Here is a 22820-nt window from a genome sequence, read left to right on the forward strand (position 1 = left end):
CCATTCCATACAATTGAAACCATACCATTTACGAGTGTTCTGAATCACTGTTGGGCAAAATTCTGTGTGCAATAACCATATGTGATGTGAATTACATTGTTTCCTTACATTTACCTCACAAACAACTGCGCATTCAGATGTTTCCACAGGGGTTGATGATGATGAGATCCAACGAGCTCCTCGCATGTTCCGTGAAAGGGAGAACCCACTCTTGGAATTAAATAACATATCATTTAAGCTGATGTTTCGTTTCGAGAAAAGTACTGTAGAGCATTGGGAACTAAGGCTCAGAGACTACCTGATGAAACCAGTCGAAAGAATCAAATCACTGACTGCAATGTGCATGTTGCTATTAACTTTAATATTTTACGCCACAGGAACCTTTCAAATAGTGTTTGGTGATCTGTTTAAAGCAGACATAGCTTATTCTCTCCATGCCTCTACCTTGTTGGTCACATTGTATTTTTCTTTTTTTCTGCACTCAGTTACATCGTTGTACTGGCCCAACATAGTTTCCAGCAGCAAATCTTTCTTGGATTGAGAAAAGTTTGATAATCATCCCTTTTCTTGTTTACTTGTTCCCACAGTTATACCACAACACCTTCGATAATAAATACTGCGTATTTACGATAAATACCTGCGGTCTAAGTGCAATAATTGTGTCAATAGCCAGTTTTAGCAGCGTTGCCAAGCATGTTATGTGCTACCTAAAATCAAATCTGAACCTGGTTTGGTGATCCAGTGTAGCGTTATACAATAATTCACTTTCTGATCTAATGTCAAATTTCATCTCCAGTCAGGGATGTTTGCGCAGTTGGCCTTAAATGTTCTAATGCTTTTAATACTGTTTTGGAATCTTTATTAAATACCTACATGATTAATTTGATTCACTAATTCTTCATCTGGCGATATCCATGCCCCGAATGAATGTGTTTGTGTTGAAATTTTGCACTGCTTAGTGTGAGACCATTTGTCATTGCAAAGTATATAAATTGTACTCAATTATTTGAACTTCCCTTGTGTAACGTGGAATTGCCAATGGTTGGTTTGTGAATTTCCTCCTTTCCTATTTTGGAGTTAAAATCTCCTAACATTACTTTTACATTATGTCTATAATGAGTTGTATGTGTGTTCCATTTGACTGTACAATTTTTCTTTCATATCATCATTCTTATCTCCTGTGTGCACCTAAAGATGTAATTTATAGCCACTGAGTCTGGATTGTGGGGTATGAATTGGATTATTGACTGTTTGTATTTCTTTATTAAGTCATTTATTGATTTATGAATGTAGAATCTTGTCCCAAATTCATGGTACTGATTGGAATATCTCTGCATTATTGTCCCATCCCGTATTTTCAGTGACCCCATTCCTTGCCACCTTACTTTTAATTTGAGGAACATGATACAGTTGATGTACAAGTCACGACCCCATCAGTAAACGAAAAACAGCAAGCAATAAAGAAATTAAAGAATAACATTGAATATGATGAAGACCAGATATACATGGAGAGGACCACAACTGGAATTAGAACTACATTCTTTAATAGATGCACTTTGGAAGACAGAAACCATGCCTGCAGACCAGAAAAACCACAGTTATATACCCTGTATTTAAGAAGAATGATCCACTTAAGTGCAATAATTTTGGATCTCACGTACAAAATCATAGCAACAGAATGATCCCAATAACTGAGTGCGTGAGTGTATACCTGTCCATTTTTCCCCCTAAGGTAAGTCTTTCTGCTCCCGGGATTGGAATGACTCCTTACCCTCTCCCTTAAAACCCACATCCTTTCGTCTTTCCCTCTCCTTCCCTCTTTCCTGACGAAGCAGCCGTTGGTTGCGAAAGCTAGAATTTTGCGTGTTTGTTTGTGTTTGTTTGTGTGTCTATCGACCTTCCAGCACTTTTGTTTGGCAAGTCTCATCATCTTTCTTTTTAGATATATTTTTTCCACGTGGAATGTCCCCCCCCCCCCCCCCCCTCTCTCTCTCTGTCCTTTTTTCCCCCTAAGGTAAGTCTTTCCGCTCCCGGGATTGGAATGACTCCTTACCCTCTCCCTTAAAACCCATATCCTTTTGTCTTTCCTTCTCCTTCCCTCTTTCCTGACGAGGCAACCGTTGGTTGCGAAAGCTAGATTTCTGTGTGTATGTTTGTGTTTGTTTGTGTGTCTATCGACCTTCCAGCACTTTTGTTTGGCAAGTCTCATCATCTTTCTTTTTAGATATATTTTTTCCACGTGGAATGTCCCCCCCCCCCCCCCCCCCCCCCTCTCTCTCTCTGTCCTTTTTTCCCCCTAAGGTAAGTCTTTCCGCTCCCGGGATTGGAATGACTCCTTACCCTCTCCCTTAAAACCCATATCCTTTTGTCTTTCCTTCTCCTTCCCTCTTTCCTGACGAGGCAACCGTTGGTTGCGAAAGCTAGATTTCTGTGTGTATGTTTGTGTTTGTTTGTGTGTCTATCGACCTGCCAGCGCTTTTGTTTGGTAAGTCTCATCATCTTTCTTTTTAAATATATTTTTCCCACGTGGAATGTTTCCCTCTATTTATATATATATATATATATATATATATATATATATATATATATATATATACACACACACACAATTTTTTGTCAGAATTAGAAATAATACATGTGTTACCCACATAATTAAATCATCACCTTCATCACAGCCTGTAGGCTAGCTTCCTCTGGATTCCATGGCTTGTAGTAAAAATTGTAATCAGTGGTGAAATTTGGGAAATAAATTAAATTTCAGGGAGAGGAAATAAAAACTTTGAAGTTTGCCGATGACAATGTAATTTTGTCAGAGATGACATAAAACTAGTAAGATGAGTTGAACAGAATGGGTAGTGTCTTGAAAAGATGATGTAAGCTGAGCATCAACAAAAGTAAAACAGTGGTAATGGAATGTAGTTATATTGACCAGATGATGTGGAATGAAGTAAGTTAGGAAATAAGACACTAAACGTGGTAGATGAGTTTTGCAATTTGGCCACCAGAATCACTGATAATGGCCGAAGTAGGAAGTATATAAAATGCAGACTGGTGATAGCAAGAAAAGCACTTCTGAAAAAGAGAAATTTGTTAACATCAAATATAAATTTAAATGTTAAATCAAACAATGGAAACTTCAGTTGGAATATCAACAATGTACGGAAAAGGACACACACGCGTGCGTGCGTGCGTGCGCAATGTTCATTTACATAAGCAAGCACACTTCATGTATGCATGACTGCCAACTCTGGTAGCTCGGACTCGAATGAAGTCTTTCTTGATGGGTGTTTGTTGGGAGTGTAGTCTTGTACAGAAGCAAAGTGTAGATGATAAGCAGTTTAGACAAGAAGAGAAAAGAAGCTTTTGAAATGTTGTGCTGTAGAAGAACGCTAGATTGAATAACTGGTGAAGAGGTACTGCATCATATTGGAGAAAATGAAATTGATGGCACAACTCAACTAAAAGGAATCTGCTGATAGGACATTTCCTTGAGAAATCAAAGATTCATCAGTTTGGTAATGGAGGGAAGTGTGTGGTTTAAAGTTGTTGATGGAGGGCTAGGCATGAATACAGTAAGTAAGTTGAAGTGGATGTACGTTGAAATAGTTACCTGGAGATGAAGACGCTTGAAGAGGACAAGATTAGTGAGGAGAACAGCACCAGAGCAGTCTTTGGACTGACGACCACTACAATAATACATGCAGTAGTACGGCTGCTGTCATATTCCAACCTGCTCAATGAGACAGGTGTTCTACTATGTCCATTGTTCAATTTTTGTGAAAACAATATTCAGCATCCTATTCCAAGCCACAAAAACCACAGTACAGGAAAGATTATAACAAGTCAGTGACCTCTCATAGGCTATGCTTATAAGAAAGAGAGAGAGGTAGTCAATGAACACTATTGTAACTGCTGCAGATGGTTATATTTTCCAAAAGAAAGATAAAAAAGTAATGTTTCAGAAAGATGGTAACAGGATGACCAAAACAGGAACAGAATGACATAACTTGAGTGTTCAGCAAATTAACCATAATTGACGAACATCAGAGGGTAATTGAAACTACTTTAAAGCTTGTAGTCTCTTAGGTAGACCCACAGACAAATATCTGTGAACTGTAGGTTGTATTAGATTACTGCAGATATAAGCTCCTTTTTAATAAGTTTGTTTTCTGTTTCCATTGGAATACATGTAACTCATATACATCGAAAAATTATCTTTTCTGTTTCCATTGGAATACATGTTACTCATATACCTCAAAAAATTATCATTTGTGTAATTAAATCAAATAATATCATCATTCATTAATATGGGAGGAAAGGGTGTGTGAATCATACAGTGTGAATGTTGTATTGCTTTAAAGAGAACTATTTGCAGTTTTATAAAAATGCATGTATGTTGTGTTATTATGCATGACAGTCGTAAGTAGTGACCAAGGATTTTGGGAAGGAAATATACTGACAGGGAAAATTGCAACACCAGTAGATAATTATTGTAGGATATTGAAATTTCAGGAGTACATTTGTCGAGGTAACTTTCGTAAATGATTATCATTGCAGGATCATAGGTTAATGTAAGTGTGAGATAAGCCATTGCAGATGTGATATGCTGGTACATTAATACCCGGTGTAACTGTCAGAATGTTGAAAGCTAGCATGCAAACCTGCATGCATTGTGACTGTACAGGTGCCAGATGTCACTTTGTGGGATGGAGTTCTATGCCTGTTGCACATGGTTAGTCAGTGCGGTTTGTGGATGATGCTGGAGCTATCATCCAATACAATGTGCTCTAATGAAGACAGATCTGGTAATTGAGCTGGCCAAGGTAACATGTCAACAGTCTGTAGAGCATGTTGGGTTACAGCTATGGTATGTGGACAAGCATTACTCAGTTAGAAAACACCCTCAGAAATTCTGTACATGAATGGCAGCATGACAGATTGAATCGCCCTACAGACATACAGTTTTGCTGTTAGGGCATACAGGATAATAATGAGTGCTCCAGCCGTCATACGAAATCGCAACCCAGACCAGGTGTAGATCCAGTGTATCTAGCGCATAGACAGATTGGATGCAGGTCCTCAACTGGCCTCCTCCTAACCAACACATGTGGCCATCATTGTCAAGTGAGTGAGCTTTCATCAGGAAACACAACAGACCTCCACCCTGCCCTCCAATGAGCTCTCATTTGGAAACACTGAAGTTGCAAATAATGGCGGTTGGGGTCAGTGGAATGCACACTATGGGGCACCTGGCTCAAAGCTGTCCTTGAAGTAACCAATTTGTATTAATTTGTTGCATCACTGTGATGCCAACTGCTGGTTAAATTGCTACTGCAGATGCAGTACGATGAGGCACAGCCATATGCCAAAAAATACAGTCGACCCTCTAGGTAGTGCCATGTGGCCACTTGGAGCCCAGTCTTCTTGTGAACATACATTCTTGTGACCATTGCTGCTGGCAGTCGTGTACAGTAGCTACATTCTTTGCCAAGTCTTTCTGCATTATTGCAGAAAAAACATACAGCTTCTAGTAGCCCTGTTACATGACCTCATTCAAACTCAGTGAAGTGTTGATAGTGGCATCTTTGTTGCCTTAAAGGCATTCTTGACTAACATCAGGTCACCACGTCCAATCTCAAAGATAACTAATGCTCATGATTGTTACAGCATGTATTTAAAGCGAACCTGATGTGCATTCTCACACCACTCTTACGCATCTGGTGTGAAAGCTGAATAAGAATTGTCTTTGAGATGTAGAAACATGACTTCCAATTTTTGTCTCCCATTTCCTTCTTGGTGTCGTGATTTTTTTCCACCCGTGTATATGTTACTGTAGTGTTCATAAGAAATTAGTAAGCACTTCCAAAGAAAACACACTACTTATACAGTAATACACTGGACTTCAGGCAATAGATGGGACTGAGCGATAACTGGCAGCTTCTGATGGTGTGAATCCATCAGTTCTTGAACATCATCCCCATTCTCCTCTATATTTAATTGTCTGGCAAGATCAACAACTTCTTCATTCATATTATCAATTTGATCAGTATCTGGTGCTAATACCTTCTAGGTTTCAGCTGTGGAAAAAAAAGACATAGTTTTTTTTCCAGATTCCATTTAAAATTTTTTTTGTAAAATTTGTTTCCAAGATTGTCCAATAATTCTCATGACATCTAAAACAGTGAATTTCTTCCAGAAGTCTTTAACAGAGAGCTTTTTTTTCTCATAGCTTCATGAAGATGTGCAAATGGTTGTCTCGTGCAGTTAGCTTTAAAGGTTCTAATAACTCCCTGGTCCATCAGTTGAAGCAATCTAGATGTATTCAGTGATAAAATACAACTTTCACATGTGTCAAAATTAATTAAAGTAACAGGAGGATGTCCTGGTGCATTGCCGATCAGTAGCATGACTTGAAACAGGATTTGTTGTAATTTGTAATAATGTTCAGTTTCAGATATGAAGTTATGACCAAGCTAGTCCTCAAAGAGAAAAGCTGTCATCCAAGCTCCAGCATTGGACTTCCAAATCATAGCAACCCAGCTTTAGATGTATGCTTTAAAGTTCTTGGATTTTTTGAGTGATAGACTGAAGGAGGTTTCAATTTACCATCAGCAGCTGTTCGCAGCATCCATCACTGTCAATCGATCTTTGGTGGCTGTGAAATGTGGGAAAGTTTTTCCAGATGTGGTGCAGGATGAAATGGGAATACTTTGGATGACTGTTGTGTGGTCTCGAATCACTACTGCTCTTGTAACACTTTCAATGTCTTGTGATATCCATACCATATCAAGAAGCTGCTGTCAAAGTGTTTCTATGAACATATCCCAACATATTTATCATAATAGACGAATTAAATTTTCATGGTAGTTGACATCTGTCACTTGCTGCTACAGTGTTGCCACATTAGTAGCCAGCTACTATTCAGTTTTAGGTGACACACAAACATAGAGGATCATTGCACAAATGCTGTTAAATTGTAATTGCGGAGCGTTGTTGGAAGTGGCAGCAGTGAGGTATGTCAGAAGTGTGAGATACTTTGTTGACCACTGATTTTAAGTGATCGATGACCAAACTGCAGCAGATGATGCATTTTGTAGCCCTCCATTACTCTTGTTGTAAGCTAACCAGAACCTCGTGATGTGTGATGTATCCAACAAAACTGTGCTCAACAAACAGCAGCAGAACTAAAATCATGATCGCTTTGTTTTTGGCGATTAAAGCTAACCTTTAAGAGCATACTCAAGACAGAAAAAATTCAGTTTCAGCACTGAAAGCTAACTGTAATTTCTTGCTTTCGTGGTTGCCTGAAACTATCCTTAAACTGGCTACATGAGCTGCCATGTTACCAATCAATGAGCAGTCCTCTTTGGCTGCTCTTGGATGTGGATTATAAGGGACACAAACAGATTCTGAATGAAAAAAGAATGATAGGAAGAAAAATAAGAGCAAATAAAGAAGTCAATATGATGACGAAAATGACATGGAAAAGTATTAGAAATAAAGAAAAATCTGTTTAAACCAATTAATTGAATGAAAACAATTATCAAACTCTTTTGATTACATTTAGAAAAGAAAAAAGAATCACTACATTTGATGAGTTTTGAACCTATGACATTCCACACATCAATCTTATAGATTGACCATTGCACTAGGCCACAGTTCTGGGCTATGTAGTAATAACTTTGGTGATCCAGTCACAATGATGAATTGGCTTCATGCAATGTTACACGAAGCTTATCTGATGAAAGCCAGCCTCTTTGGTTATGATAACTGTATATGTGACACTGAATTGCATAAGTATCCAGTAGAGTTTGGTTAGTGCTATGTATGAACACGTGTATTCCATTAACATTGTTGTGTGCACATGGAGGTGTGTGTGTGTGTGCGCGTGTGTGCGTGTGGTTATCATATGTGATGAAATCTAAAATAAAACTGGCAGACCCATGATTTGGGATGCGAATAAGGAACTGGAAGTGAACTGACTAATTGTTGTGTCAGTTTGGCAATGGCAGATGGTTCGGATGTGATGGTGAGTGCTCTGGTTACAGGAAACCAGCTCCAATGCATGAACTGTCAACTGTTAAGTAATTTTAATTGGACTGTAGTGCAGTACTTTTTTGCTAAAGACTTGTTCCTTATCCATTGTTAATTTATATTTAATTGTATCTTGCCATATCTGCCTTGGCTAGAGGGCCTGAGCAACGACCCTACCAGCCTTCCGAAAATGTTCCTGCATATCCCTCTTTCCTTAATTTTTTATCATAAATATCCAGAGCAGTCTTCATGGTTATAGGTGTGCAGCTGCAGCAGCCTTTCATGATTTCAAGATCTGTTGCCACCCTTCACTTTCTTTTTTAAACTTGTATGTTGTTTCCACTTACAGTTAACTTATTTTTCATTCATAAAATCTATCACTCTGGAAAAGAAGTTACTTTTGAGTACAATCTGATTTTGAATAGTTTGTGTTGATTTATTTCTACTTGCCTGTTTAGTTACATGTGTAATATATATTTAGTTGCAAATGTGATATAGCATTCAATGCAGAATTTATTAATAAAGAACTTGTCATATGAAAGTTATGTAGTTAATGAGGATGATCTCAAAACAATGCAGATGTATTGTTTCAAGAAATCTGACACTGGAAAACTGTTTGTCATTTCTTGTAGCCAGAAGAGAGCATCTGTCAAGCCTGTCCCTGGTGGGGGGAAACCAAAACCACCAGCCAAACCCAAGAAGCAAGTAAAAGCAATGTATGATTATTCAGCGCAGGATTTAGATGAGTTGTCATTCCAGGAAGGTGACATCATTGAAGTAATTAAAGAATGTAAGTGATTTAGTTTTTTACAAGGTTTGAATGATTGTTATTTTGTGTAGCTAGAGGGAGAGCTATTGTGTGTGTGTGTGTGTGTGTGTGTGTGTGTGTGTGTGTGTGTGTGTGTGTGTGTGTGTGTGTGTGTGTGTACGTACGCAAGTGGCATTAACTCTGTCCCTTTGTTGTCTGATGAGGGGAGAGTGCAAAATTTAAGCAGAATCCCTTGTCTCTATTTATAAGGTCACTTGGTAATTCCCCCCCTTCCCGTCGGAGGTTCGAGTCCTCCCTCGAGCATGGGTATGTGTGTTGTGCATAGCATGAGTTAGTTTAAGTTAGATTAAGTATTGTGTCAGCTTAGGGACCAGTGACCTCATAGGATGATGGAAACCAAGGCAGTGTTCTGCAATAGCAAATTGGTAGGCTGTTGTAAGAGTGTGTGACACTTTTAGTCAATACATAGTTCTCCACATCCTTGATGGTTTGAACTCTGTATGCCATGTCACAACAACATGAAAAGTGGCAGTCTGCCACCTTAAATAAGGATTGCCCTTTACAGATTGTAAAGGTCCCCTCTTACACGGTAGTCAAAAAATATATTCCACACCATGTTTCCAGAGAATCTGAGTAATCCTGTTGTAAAACTTCCTGTGTAAGGCAAAAAGGCTTTAGAGGTCTGGGGATATGACCTCTCTGGTAGCAGGATTGAGAAGCAGTGGGTTGTTGTCAGAATTATGACAATGTTTGGCCAAGGAAACATCATTATTAGTCATATGATTTTTGAGCAAACAAGCTACAACACTCATAGCAACACTTTGCAGCCCCTCTCCCTCGGGCATATGCTAACAGTAGTAAACACAGTGGGACTGATGCAACAGGTGGCTAGTGGCCAACTTGAAACAAGCAGCTGGGCAGGAAAGCTGATGCATGGAAGTTCATGGCAGTATGAGTACTGTCTCTGTATGGCTGCAGTTTAAGGTGAAACATGCTGGTAGACACCCGTTTCCTGCCATGATTCTTGTAGCAGAAGTCAGCCCTCAGCAGTGGTGTCCATCCTTGTTAGAATAGGTGTACAGTATCAGTGCACTACTCAGGTATAGACAGCTGAGCAGTTGCAGTGCCCTGGTCTTGAGCTGCTGGCTGCAAGGGCTGATAGTGTGTGGAGAGAGCCCAGACCTGGAAACACTTATGTCTGTGGTGATGGACTTAGAACCAGTAATAGAACCATCATTGGTGGAGGCCAAGTCTTGTGGTAGCTGCTTGCAGAACCATGTTGTCCGGTTACCTGATGTAACCCGTCCTTCGTATTTGATGCTATCAGACTGAGATGCCTTTGGCTAGAAATGATGGATGTTGATGCGCGTTTGGTGTCTACTTGTATTGCCATAGCACCACTTCCAACCACATGCACCAGAAAAAAGCCGTAGTTTGGATGTTGCTCCATCATTCCACTGTATTGACAACACTGAGTTGCTGGCCCTGCTTAGGCCTCCTATGTGGAAATCAGCTAGGGTTTTACTGTCTTTAACATAATGGTGCTTGGGTCAGGTTTTTTTTTCTTGCTGGCTTCTGTGGCCCTTCAGTAACAACCACTGCAGTGTCACTACCTTATTCATTTGTGACTGAAAATGGTCGTAGCACTACACAGCTCCCCTCTCTGGTAGATACTGGTCACTTTAAACCACAAGTTTCATTGACTGCATGAGTTCGAATTGGTGAAGAATTCTTCAGAAATGTTCATATACAATTTTCCAGATACAACAACACAAACCTACTTAAACCAAATATCTCAGACACACAAGTATGTGCTTTTCATATGAGAAACAGAGAGCCTAATTGCAAATTAAAGATCATATGGTTAGGTGTCAGACTGTAACAGTGTGAGACTCCAAAATATCTGGGAATTCTCTTCATTGATCTCTTACTTTCAAGAAGTAGTTCATGACTGCAAGTCAAAACTTTCTACCAGAAACAATCTTCTATGGAAACTAGCCAGATTGCAGAGGGGTAGTCAGTCTGAAACTATGTGAACTTCTGCAGTGGCGATAAGCTGTTCTGTGGCAGAGTATGCATGTCCTGTTTGGTATAATTCAACAAATGCAAACAGATGGACATGGCTCTCAGTGACACTTAAAGAATCATAACAGGTCGCTTGAAATCCTGTCCATTTGAAAGGCTTTACCAACTCACAGGAACAGCGCTACCCCAGATCAAAGAAAAATTGTTGTAATTGAGGAAAGAATGACAGTGGAGAAGTTGAGAATCCACCCCCTGTATGGGCATTAGCTGCAGTTGCAATGCCTGAAATCAAGGAGGGATTTCCTTAGAACATCAAAGGCACTTCGAACCACTCCTGAAAAAGCTAGATTGCGACCGAGGAGGGCTACGACCTACCTTCCACCTGGCTGGAAAACAGTTTCTGAAACCTTACGTCCTGACAGTATGAGCTACCAAATAATGTTAACAAATTTCCCTTTCACGTTGGACAATCCCATGTAACCATTGGCAAATCTTCGACATGCTGTAAATCATTTACATCCCTTATTAAGTAACACACAAAAAAATCACTTGAGGACAATGTTATTAATCCCATCGGTGCATTATAATGCAATTAAAGAATCTACTAACATCATAATCCGTGAGAAACACATTTTACCATCTGACATGGCCCTGCAGGCATTAGCAGGGATAGATACCAGGGAAAACACCAGACAACACCTGAAGATCAATGCTTTGAATATTTGAAAGCAAACACCATTTCTGTAATAAATGCCTTTTTTCTTACATTCAAAATTTTACAACATTATTAACTTGATTTTAAAATAGTAAGTGAACATTCATTATCGTGAACAACAAGATCCTCAATATAGTTTGTTAATGGAAGTTTCTGAAGTATTATTTCCACAGATCAAAGAACAATTCTCAGAATCAATTTACAGTGCTTAAAACTCAAAATCCCTTTCCAAGCAAAGGATAAAAATACAAATTGCATAATGCAAGGTTAAATAAAAGATTGTAACGTAACATTGCAACACCAAAATTTTCGTAGATGTCACCTGTGATATCTAAAGGCAATAAAATATTGATCACAAAAATTTTAATTGAAACAACTTAAATGCAATATAATCTGATTACTGTCAACGTACACTCATACCCCGTAGCCACTACTATGTGCGCTGTATCACAAAATATTTTCCTTTCTTTTAAACACTTTACACCATAAACCTCCCTACATTTGATTCATACTACACCCAATGAATTAGGACAAATAATTAAGCATAGATGTTATAATTAACCAGGTATGTAATCTTTTTCTTTCAAATAAATAAATTAAAAAAAAAATGCACCGTTGTGCACCGTGCTCTCCTTCAGGATCACATGCGGCATGGGAAAGATTTTGTACAATGTACAAAATATTAACAGTTTGCCATCCCCATGAATCATGCCACTCCCTTCTTATTAACTGGTGGAGGAAACCTTCACGAATCTTTAGTTCACTCTTGGTCAATGCGAACACCTCCCCAGAGACCAGGTGCCCCAAGAAAGAAATCTGACTACGAGCCAAGGTAACCTTGGATGGCTCAACAGTAAGGCCAGCCCACCTTAGTCTATGCAATACCATCTCCAAATGTTCCAGGTGCTTGTGGAAAGTACGACTACAAACCACAATGTCATCCAGGTAGTTACAGACACACTTAAATTTGAGGTCTCCAGGCATGTTGTCCAACAACCGGAACAAAACCGCTGCTCCGGTTCACACTCCAAATGGCACCTGATTGAATTCAAAAAGATTCCAATTGGTGCAGAAGGCAGTTATGTGCTTGGAATCTTCAGCAAGTGGGATCTGGTAATACGCCTAATTGAGGCCCAAAATGGTAAAGTACCTTGCCCCAGGAAACCACGTAAAACAATTGTGGATGTCTGGCAGGGGAACCAACTCCAAAATTTCCTTTTCGTTGACCAGGCGGTAGTCAACTACAGGCCGAAATTCTCCCTCATTAGGCTTAGGGACCGAGAACATGGGAGATGCATACAGAGAGGTCGAAGGTCATATAACCCCTTCCCTTAGCATGCCCTCTATTAACCCATGCAAACTCTTCATCTTCGGGGTTCACAACGGATAAGGAGGTTGTCAAACCGGTATGTCATCCTTCACCCTAATCCTATACTCTATTTGGCTTGACATTCCTAACTTGTTGGTCAGCACTTCTGGAAAACACTCTAAAACCTGCAAAAATGACTCCCTGTGCTGATTATCAAGATGATTCATATCATAGTTCTCTGTGCTACCACTCATGGAATAAATCACAACTGACACCCGACGTGAACAAAAAGCAATGCACTACTCAGGCCGGAATTTAAAAAGTAGAACAAGTTCTTGGCCATCCAACACTAACCCGGCCTTAGCCATAAAACCACAGTTCAGAAGTAAATCCACAGCCAATTTCCTGATCACCAAGAATTGAAACGGCCAAGTAAAATTTCCTATGCCCACACTAACTACACACTCCCCTACTATCTCCAACTTTTGTCCGTTGACTGAGCGACAAACTCAGGATGACTTACACAGGGGACCCAAGCGGCATAATGTGCGAAATTCCAAAAACCACTGATAGTCCACTGCTGATAAGGCACTACCTGAATCCAGGAGAGCACAGACAGGTTTGTGATTCAGGTGGGCACACACAAAAGGCAACTAGGTGCCCATAACTTCCAATATTCAGCAAAAACGCTTGGGAATCCTAACCTGCGTATTTGTACCCTCCTTCACCATCAACTGTTATTTTCCTTCTTCCGAGCATATGGCCAGTCACGCACAGGGTGACCTTCCTGGCGACAACGAAAACATACTTTTGGCTTGGAAATTATTGGTTACACCACGTCACTCTGGAGTAAACAACAATTCAGTTGTCGATGCCTAATTTGAGAGCTCACCCACTGTCTGTCAGCATATGACAGCTTCCCAATATCTGATACTAATACACTAAGTTCGCCCAAGGTGGTAGGTTTCTTGGTAAATGTCATCCACAACCTATCTTCAGGTCTAACTCCCCCCAAAATGATTTTGACCACCTGTGTTTCTGACACCTGTAGCTCCAGAGCTAGGATGGACATTTGCACACTTTCGATGAATTTAGTCAAGGGTACATTGTCTCCCTGTACCCACCAATAATGCTTATGTTGTAAGTCATGCAATAAATGAGGGGACACCTTATGTGCAATTACATGCTTACGTAGTTCCCTCGACCCCTTTCCTTCCTGCAAAATTTAAGCAATAACTTGGCTGAGGGTCCCATCACTCATTGGGTGTAGTAGTTGGACAACCTGATCCTGGGGCAACTTCATGGTATCAGCATGAAGTTCGAACTTGACAGAAAGCCACAACAACTAATTTCCAGAATCAGTTCCATTAATAGTCTATTTATTCCCTTTAGCAAGCTTCCCATGGGGTGAGGCCATTTAGCAAAACTTGAATGCACGCATACTGACAATCTACTTTCCCCTTGTATTATCGGTTCCTGTGCACCCTGCACAACCGAATTGTGTTACCCTCTCTCATTTGTAGTTTGCTCAACATCTAGTAGATTCGACATCACCTTCAACGCAAAAACCTGATCCTGAAATTGCTGCACCTCCTACGCTCGCTCTTTAGTAAGCTGAATCTCACTCAAATCTGTAAAAAAGTGCCAGTTGCGCTTGAAGAAGCGCAAGCTCTTTAGCAGTTGATGCAACATTCTCAAAAAACTCAACCTGCTGATTCAACGAAGACAGTGAAGTAAAAGCAAAACTCAAGGCATCTCCTACAACACCGATGAGTTGTGGAGAAATTACCACCGGGTTTTCCAAGGATGCCTTTACCTGTATCAGTAATTCAGGCATGCCTGCCTCGCCCGTCTGTCTGCGCATATGTTCTTTGTATTCTAACTGTTCACACTTCAGTAGCATTAGACCTGGACAACGCCATGCTTCCATATCAGTTTGTAACCTGAAAAGAATAAAAAATCCTAATAAAACAAATATGTAAAATTTTAATAATAGCCAAATCCTGATAGAACGGGTACTCAACAATTTGTTATTATTAGCCAAGTCCTGATGAAACAAGTACTTAAAGCTTTAATAGAATTTAGAGAAAGGGTGCCCTATAATACCCCCTAGCCAGTTTACGAAAGATCGCAATCATGCTCTGCTACCATTTGGCATGGCCTCACAGGCGTTAGCAAGGATAGATACCGAGGAAAACATCAGACAATGCCTGAAGGCCAATGCTTTGAATATGTGGAAGTTGTCAGGGATACGAGCAGGCACCATTTCTCTAATAGAAGCTTTTCTTTACCTTAACTTTATTAACTTGGTTTTAAAATAGTTAGTGAACATTTGTTACCATGAACAACAAGATCCTCAATATAGTTCGTTAATGAAAGTTCCTGAAGTATTATTTTGAAATATTAAAGAAAAGCTCTCAGAATCAATTTACAATGCTTAAAACTCAAAATCCCTTTCCAAGCAAAGGAAAAAAAAAAAAAAAAACAGAAATTGCATAATGCAAGGTTAAATAATTGGTTCTAATGCCACATGGCAATACCAAAATTTTTGTACATATCACCTGTGACGTCTAAAGGCAATACAATATTGATCACAAAATTTTTAATTGAAACAATTTAAATGGAATAAAATCTGATTACTGTGAACTTTCACTCAAATGCCGTAGCCACTACGATGTGCACTGTATCACAAAATATTTTACTTCCCTTTAAACACTTTACACCATAAACTTCCCTACATGTGATTCATACTAAACCCAACGAATTATGACAAATAATTAAGCATGTGTTGTTGTTGTGGTCTTCAGTCCTGAGACTGGTTTGATGCAGCTCTCCATGCTACTCTATCCTGTGCAAGCTTCTTCATCTCCCAGTACCTACTGCAACCTACATCCTTTTGAATCTGCTTAGTGTATTCATCTCTTGGTCTCCCTCTACGATTTTTACCCTCCACGCTGCCCTCCAGTACTAAATTGGTGATCCCTTGATGCCTCAGAACATGTCCTACCAACTGATCCCTTCCTTTAGTCAAGTTGTGCCACAAACTTCTCTTCTCCCCAATTCTGTTCAATACCTCCTCATTAGTAATGTGATCCACCCATCTAATCTTCAGCATTCTTCTGTAGCACCACATTTCGAAAGCTTCCATTCTCTTCTTGTCCAAACTATTTATCATCCATGTTTCACTTCCATACATGGCTACACTCCATACAAATACTTTCAGAAATGACTTCCTGACACTTCATCTATATTCGATGTTAACAAATTTCTCTTCTTCAGAAATGCTTTTCTTGCCATTGCCAGTCTACATTTTATATCCTCTCTACTTAGACCATCATCAGTTTTCTTGATCCCCAAATAGCAAAACTCGTTTACTATTGTAAGTGTCTCATTACCTAATCCAATTCCCTCAGCATCACCTGACTTAATTCGACTACATTCCATTATCCTCGTTTTGCTTTTGTTGATGTTCATCTTATATCTTCCTTCCAAGACACTGTCCATTCCGTTCAACTACTCTTCCAAGTCCTTTGCTGTCTCTGACAGAATTACAATGTCATCAGCAAACCTCAAAGTTTTTATTTCTTCTCCATGGATTTTAATACCTACTCCGAATTTTTCTTTTGTTTCCTTCACTGCTTGCTCAATATAAAGATTGAATAACGTCGGGGAAAGGCTACAACCCTGTCTCATCCCTTCCTAACCACTGCTTTCCTTTCATGTCCCTCGACTCTTATAACTGCCATCTGGTTTCTGTACAAATTGTAAATAGCCTTTCGCTCCCCGTATTTTACCCCTGCCACCTTCAATATTTGAAAGAGAGTATACCAGTCAACATTGTCAAATGCTTTCTCTAAGTCTACAAATGCTAGAAACATAGGTTTGCCTTTCCTTAATCTTTCTTCCAAGATAAGTCGTAGGGTCAGTATTGCCTCACGTGTTCCAGTATTTGTACAGAATCCAAACTGATCTTCCCCAATCTCGGCTTCCACTAGTTTTTCCATTCGTCTGTAAAGAATTCGTGGTAGTATTTTGCAGCTGTGGCTTATTAAACTGATTGTTCGGTAATTTTCACATGTGTAAACACCTGCTTTCTTTGGGATTGGAATTATTATATTCTTCTTGAAGTCTGAGGGTATTTCGCCTGTCTCATACATCTTGCTCATCAGATGGTAGAGCTTTGTCAGGACTGGCTCTCCCAAGGCCATCAGTAGTTCTAATGGAATGTTGTCTACTCCCAGGGCCTTGTTTCGACTCAGATCTTTCAGTGCTCTGTCAAACTCTTCACGCAGTATTGTATCTCCCATTTCATGTTCATCTACATCCTCTTCCATTTCCATAATATTGTCCTCAAGTACATCGCCCTTGTATAGATCCTCTATATACTTTTTCCACCTTTCTGCTTTCCCTTCTTTGCTTAGAACTGGGATTCCATCTGAGCTCTTGATATTCATACAAGTGGTTCTTTTTTCTCCAAAGGTCTCTTTAATTTCCCTGTAAGCAGTATCTATCTTACCCCTAGTGAGATAAGCCTCTACATCGTTAGATTTGTCCTATAGCCATCCCTGCTTAGCCATTTTGCACTTCCTGTCAATCTCATTTTTGAGACGTTTGTATTCGTTTTTGCCTCCTTCATTTACTGCATTTTTATATTTTCTTCTTTCATCAATTAAATACAATATTTCTTCTGTTACCCAAGGAGTTCTACTAGCCCTTGTCTTTTTACCTACTTGATCCTCTGCTGCCTTCATTATTTCATCCCTCAGAACTGCCCATTCTTCTTCTACTGTATTTCTTTCCCGCATTCCTGTCAATTGTTCCTTTATGTTCTCCCTGAAACTCTGTACAACCTCTGGTTCTTTCAGTTTATCCAGGTCCCATCTCCTTAAATTCACACCTTTTTGCAGTTTCTTCAGTTTTAATTTACCGTTCATAACCAATAGATTGTGGTCAGAGTTCACATCAGCCCCTCGAAATGCCTTACAATTTAAAACTTGGTTCCTAAATCTCTATCTTACCATTACATAATCTATCTGAAACCTTTTAGTATCTCCAAGCTTCTTCCATGTATACAGCCTTCTTTTATGTTTCAGACATTATAATTAACGAGGTATGTAATCCTTTCCTTTCAAATAAACAAAAAAAACCTGAAATCAACTCTTAATCTTAGTGATTACATCCATTAAAAAATATACAATACGTGTCTTTTGATTTCCTCGTGGTCACGTGCTGTTGTGCACCGTGCTCTCCATCAGGATCACATGCGGAATGGGAAAGATTTTGTACAATGTACAAAATGTTAACAGGGTGCAACCAACTTACACAAATTGCTTACTGGGAATATACGTCAATGTGGATGCGACTCACAAATCTTGAAACGGGTGAGGGAGTAGATGCGGTACTACTGAACACTTCGACTATACCGCATCGCACCAAACAGCAGTACGGTGGGGTAGACAAGAGACAAATCAACAACTGTTTGCAAGACAACCTCAGCAATGCAGTAAGAAAATATTTGGGACTTTAAACTCTTGGGAGGGCCACACCAAACCACAGAATGACATCCCAAGCTAAATTATGAAAGTACTATTCTTGATTTCGCCACGACAACTAGAACTGTAAAATACCATTAAAAGTGAACTGCAATTAACATGATTCATAAACGTCTGACTGAAAGGCTCCACAGTCAATTTTTCCCTTACTACAAACACTTAACAGTACCTCCAAAATTCACTCGTAGACACTACCAGAGTGTCAATTACTCGTTATAAATGTAGATAACAGAGTTTAACATGCTGGGGCCAACTTAGATTCCTTACATACATACATACATTAATCCTTGTTCCATAGATCATAAATATGATATTTCGTACGGATGTTCCACATGTTACTTTAACATAAGTTCTCTTTAAACAAAATAGTTAATTAATTTTTTTTTACAGTTACTAAGTCATATCTAAGAATTAATCTATTGAGTATGAGGAGTTGTCATTCAGAAATTATTTTAATTTGCATTTAAATGTTGATTGGCTATCTGTCAGACTTTTAATACTATTTGGCAAATGACCAAAGATTTTTTTGTGGCAGCATAATTCACCCCTTTCTGTGCCAAAGTGAGATTTAGTTCCAGAATAGTGTATACCTTTCTTCTAGTGTTGTAGCTGTGCACCTGACTGTTATTTTTGAATTGGGATAGGTTACTAATGACAAATTTCATAAGTAAATATATGTACTGCGAAGGTACTGTGAATATCCTGAGTTCCTTAGATAAACGTCTGCAAGGTGATCTTGGGTGGGCTCCAGCTATTGTTCTGATTACACGCTTTTGTGCAATGAATACTTTCTCTCGTAATGACGAATTGCCCCAAAATATGATGCCATATGAAAGCAGTGAATGAAAATAGGCACAGCAAGCTACTTTACTGATATTTTTGTCACCAAAATTTGCAATAACCCTAATAGCAAAAGTAGCTGAACCTAGCTGTTTCAGCAGATCCTTAATGTGTTTCTTCCAATTCAATTTCTCATCAGTGCACACACCCAGAAATTTTGAGTATTCTGCCTTAGCAACAGACTACCGTTCATAGTCTCTATTTATCAATGGTGTTATGCCATTTAGTGTATAGTATTGTATAAAATGCGTTTTCTCAAAATTTAGTGAGAGTCCATTTGCAAAGAACCACTTAATAATTTTCTGAAAGACTTTATTTGAAAATTTCCTCAGCTGATTCTTGCTTCTTGGGTGTGATTACTATACTTGTATCATCAGCAAAAACAACTAGCTTTGCATCTTCATGAATATAGAGTGGCAAGTCATTAACATATATTAAGAACAATAAGGGACCCAAGACTGAACCTTGTGGGACACCATTCTTGATACCTCCCCAGTTAGAGGACTCTGCTGCTTTTTGCAGACTATCTGTACCGTTAATTTCAACTTCTGCATTTTTCCAGTTAAGTATGAATTAAACCATTTGTGCACTGCCCCACTCATATCACAATACTTAAGCTTATCTAGAAGAATTTCATGATTCACACAATCAAAAGCCTTTGGGAGATCACAAAATATCCCAATGGGTGATATTTGGTTATTCAATGCTCTTAATATTTGATCAGTGAAAGCACATATAGCATTTTCTGTTGAAAAGCCTTTCTGAAAACCAAATAGACATTCTGTTAGTACTTCATTTTTACAAATATGTGATGCTACTCTTGAATACATTACTTTTTCAAGAATTTTGGATAAAGCTGTCAGAAGTGAGATTGGGTAGTAGCTGTTAGTATCAGATCCATCCCCTTTTTTATGCAATAAGACAAGCAATGATTCAGTCCTTCACTTGGTTCCACCTGCGGTCCGAACAGTTATTTAGTTTAAAGAAGCTAAACAGATGACAATGCCAACATCAATGCTCACCTCCCAAGCTGCACTCTAACTGGAGACTGCAGTACCAAAGCAAAGCTTACACTACTCACAAGTCTGATATACGTGCAACCAACGTGCACCATTTTAGAATTATTATGTTTGGTTCATACACCAAACTTGCCGTAATTCTTCATTGGAATCCAAGGGCAGAACCAGGAAATCACTTTTCAGCCCTTGAATGACCACACGATATCACCATCAGAAAAACACTGGCCCTCCACACTAGGATCTTTGAGCCCACGGCGTTCTGTCCCCAACCGACAGCTTCGGCAGGGCCCACTGACAAAGCAGACTTGCCCTCCAACACCGATGCCGCTCCTCACACACAGTCCTGAGTTAACTCAAAGCAAGCCTCTTCTTCCTCCTTCTGTCCACCTCCCAGTGCGCGGGAAGCCAACTCCCAAAAGATATGTGATGGCCAGAGACTCCAATCCGATCTCGATGTTGACACCAAGTTGAGTATTGAGAAGGTGGGTGGTTTAAAAAAACAAAAAAATTTAAATAGCGAGCTGTACCGGCTCACCGTCAGTCACAACAAATGTTCACCTGAAATGATGAACCCTCTAATACCATTGCCAACATATACAGAACAAGCTGAATGTAATACTGGAAAATTCTGTTACTTCTTAACAAGTCGTTTTCAACAGTACATAATCAGACTCCATTGATCCTTTATCCTGCGTGCGGCCATCCTGATTTAGGTTTTCCATGATTTCCCTAAATCGCTCCAGGCAAATGCCGGGATGGTTCCTTTGAAAGGGCATGGCCGACTTCCTTCCCTGTCCTTCCCTAATCCGATGAGACAGATGACCTCGCTGTCTGGTCTCCTCCCTAAAACAACCCATCCCATTGATCCTTTATGACCAGGATTCCTGTTAGTCTATCCAGTGGTTTCTTAGCCTGTTGTTTTGGCACATCTTTCAGATCTCTGCAACAACAGCTCCTCTCACATTTTCCTAGAAAGCACACCCCTAAGGCTATGCTTGCACAAAACTTGTGTACGGTACAACCATCTACAATACATTGACAGGTAGTTCCACTTATTTCCCTCAATGTAAAGCTAATCACAGATGGAATTCTTCTCACAATGCTAGACTTTCTTGTACTGTTGCTCATCTAAAGCTACTTCCTGGTGCCTTGCAGCACTGTACCAAGTGACTTAAAAAAGGCTTCTAAGTGATATTGTCTGCAGTTAACTGGCTTGTCCGTCAAGATAGACAAACCTTGAAACAGTATTTCACTGGTGATAGCTTCCTCCAGCTGGAACAATGTTCTCCTGACTCCTCCTCTACGTTGCTGAAGGTCAGCTTTAGCATGATACTTAAACAGAAAGACTAACCTTTTGGTTACACTGTACCCTTTACCTGCATTACACCCATCATGCACAATGAAGTGCAGCTGTGTTGTAAGCAGCTTCCATCTGTATCAGCAACCATCTGTATCAGCAACCTGTGCTTTCTACCACTCTGGAAGCCTGTGATCTAGCACTCTCATTACCATAACCTTTGAAATGCCGTACCCACAATATCTGCAACAATGTCAATCTTATCAACAGCTTCTTATGCATCCCCTGCTGTATCTAGAACAAAATTAGCTCCTGCAGTTCCACTCTGCTTGTCACAAAGAAGATACACATGTACTTATGGCTCAGACTCCATGGCCTCTAAACAACACCCATTACCACCCATTGTGGCAGATACTACTGCACTACTGTCACCCATGTTACTATCTGCACACTTATTTACTTCAGTACAGCACACACTTACTTCATCCAGCACACACTTAATTCATCCAGCACACACCTACTTCATCCAGGACACACTTACTTCATCCAGGACACACTTACTTCATCCAGGACACACTTACTTCATCCAGCACACACTTACTTTGTCCAGCATGCAGATGATTCAAACTACCCATTTTCACAAGATCTTGGACCTGGTAATTCTACATTACTACCCTTAAATTCTACAACATTAGTACTCTGTGCATCAATAATACTTACTCTTTTGACTACTTTTTCCTTACTTTCTACCCCTCTGCAAGTCCTACCCTTTTTCTTTGTTTAAAGCCTGTCAAACATCCTTATATTCCTTTCCAGCGGAAGCCTGATTTCAGCTAACCCCTCATCAGATTCCTTCTGCCTCTTCTCTGCATGCTCTGCACAAAGTTATGTTTCATTCCTCGTTCTTGATTTCCTCAGACAAATATGCATTGTCTGCTTGCAACTGAGCCATTTGGATTGCAAAACTTTGCAATGTTTCATCCAGGGTAGTCCCTCCATGGTGTTGCAAACATGGCTGACCCTCTACCAATTTAAAATAAATAAATAAAAAATACTGCCCATGCTGCTTAAATGTACATAAGCCATCTGTTTAAAACAAAGCACATTGCCCATTCTAAATGGCATTCCCTACAGTTCTTGTACCCTGATATTGTGTGGAATTTGCTCAACCAGTTAGAATGTGTTAAGTCCATAGTTGTAGACTTAGAACCAGCAGTAGTCCTGGTGTGATTGAGGCAAAATCTTGTGGTGCCCACTTGC

The 22820-nt window shown here is 39.6% G+C and overlaps 1 protein-coding gene across 1 annotated transcript in view; it reads left to right on the forward strand.

Annotated features, from left to right (window-relative positions):
- The window catches only part of LOC126190751 (unconventional myosin-Ie-like), a 367405-nt gene that overhangs the window by 341532 nt on the left and 3053 nt on the right, over nt 1-22820 (forward strand). Inside the window, exon 23 of the mRNA XM_049931260.1 lies at nt 8667-8824. Within this exon, the coding sequence (XP_049787217.1) occupies nt 8667-8824 (158 nt within the window). The remainder of the gene's footprint in view (nt 1-8666; nt 8825-22820) is intronic.

This window comes from Schistocerca cancellata, chromosome 6, assembly GCF_023864275.1.
Source record: "Schistocerca cancellata isolate TAMUIC-IGC-003103 chromosome 6, iqSchCanc2.1, whole genome shotgun sequence".
In the NCBI taxonomy this organism is placed as follows: domain Eukaryota; kingdom Metazoa; phylum Arthropoda; class Insecta; order Orthoptera; family Acrididae; genus Schistocerca; species Schistocerca cancellata.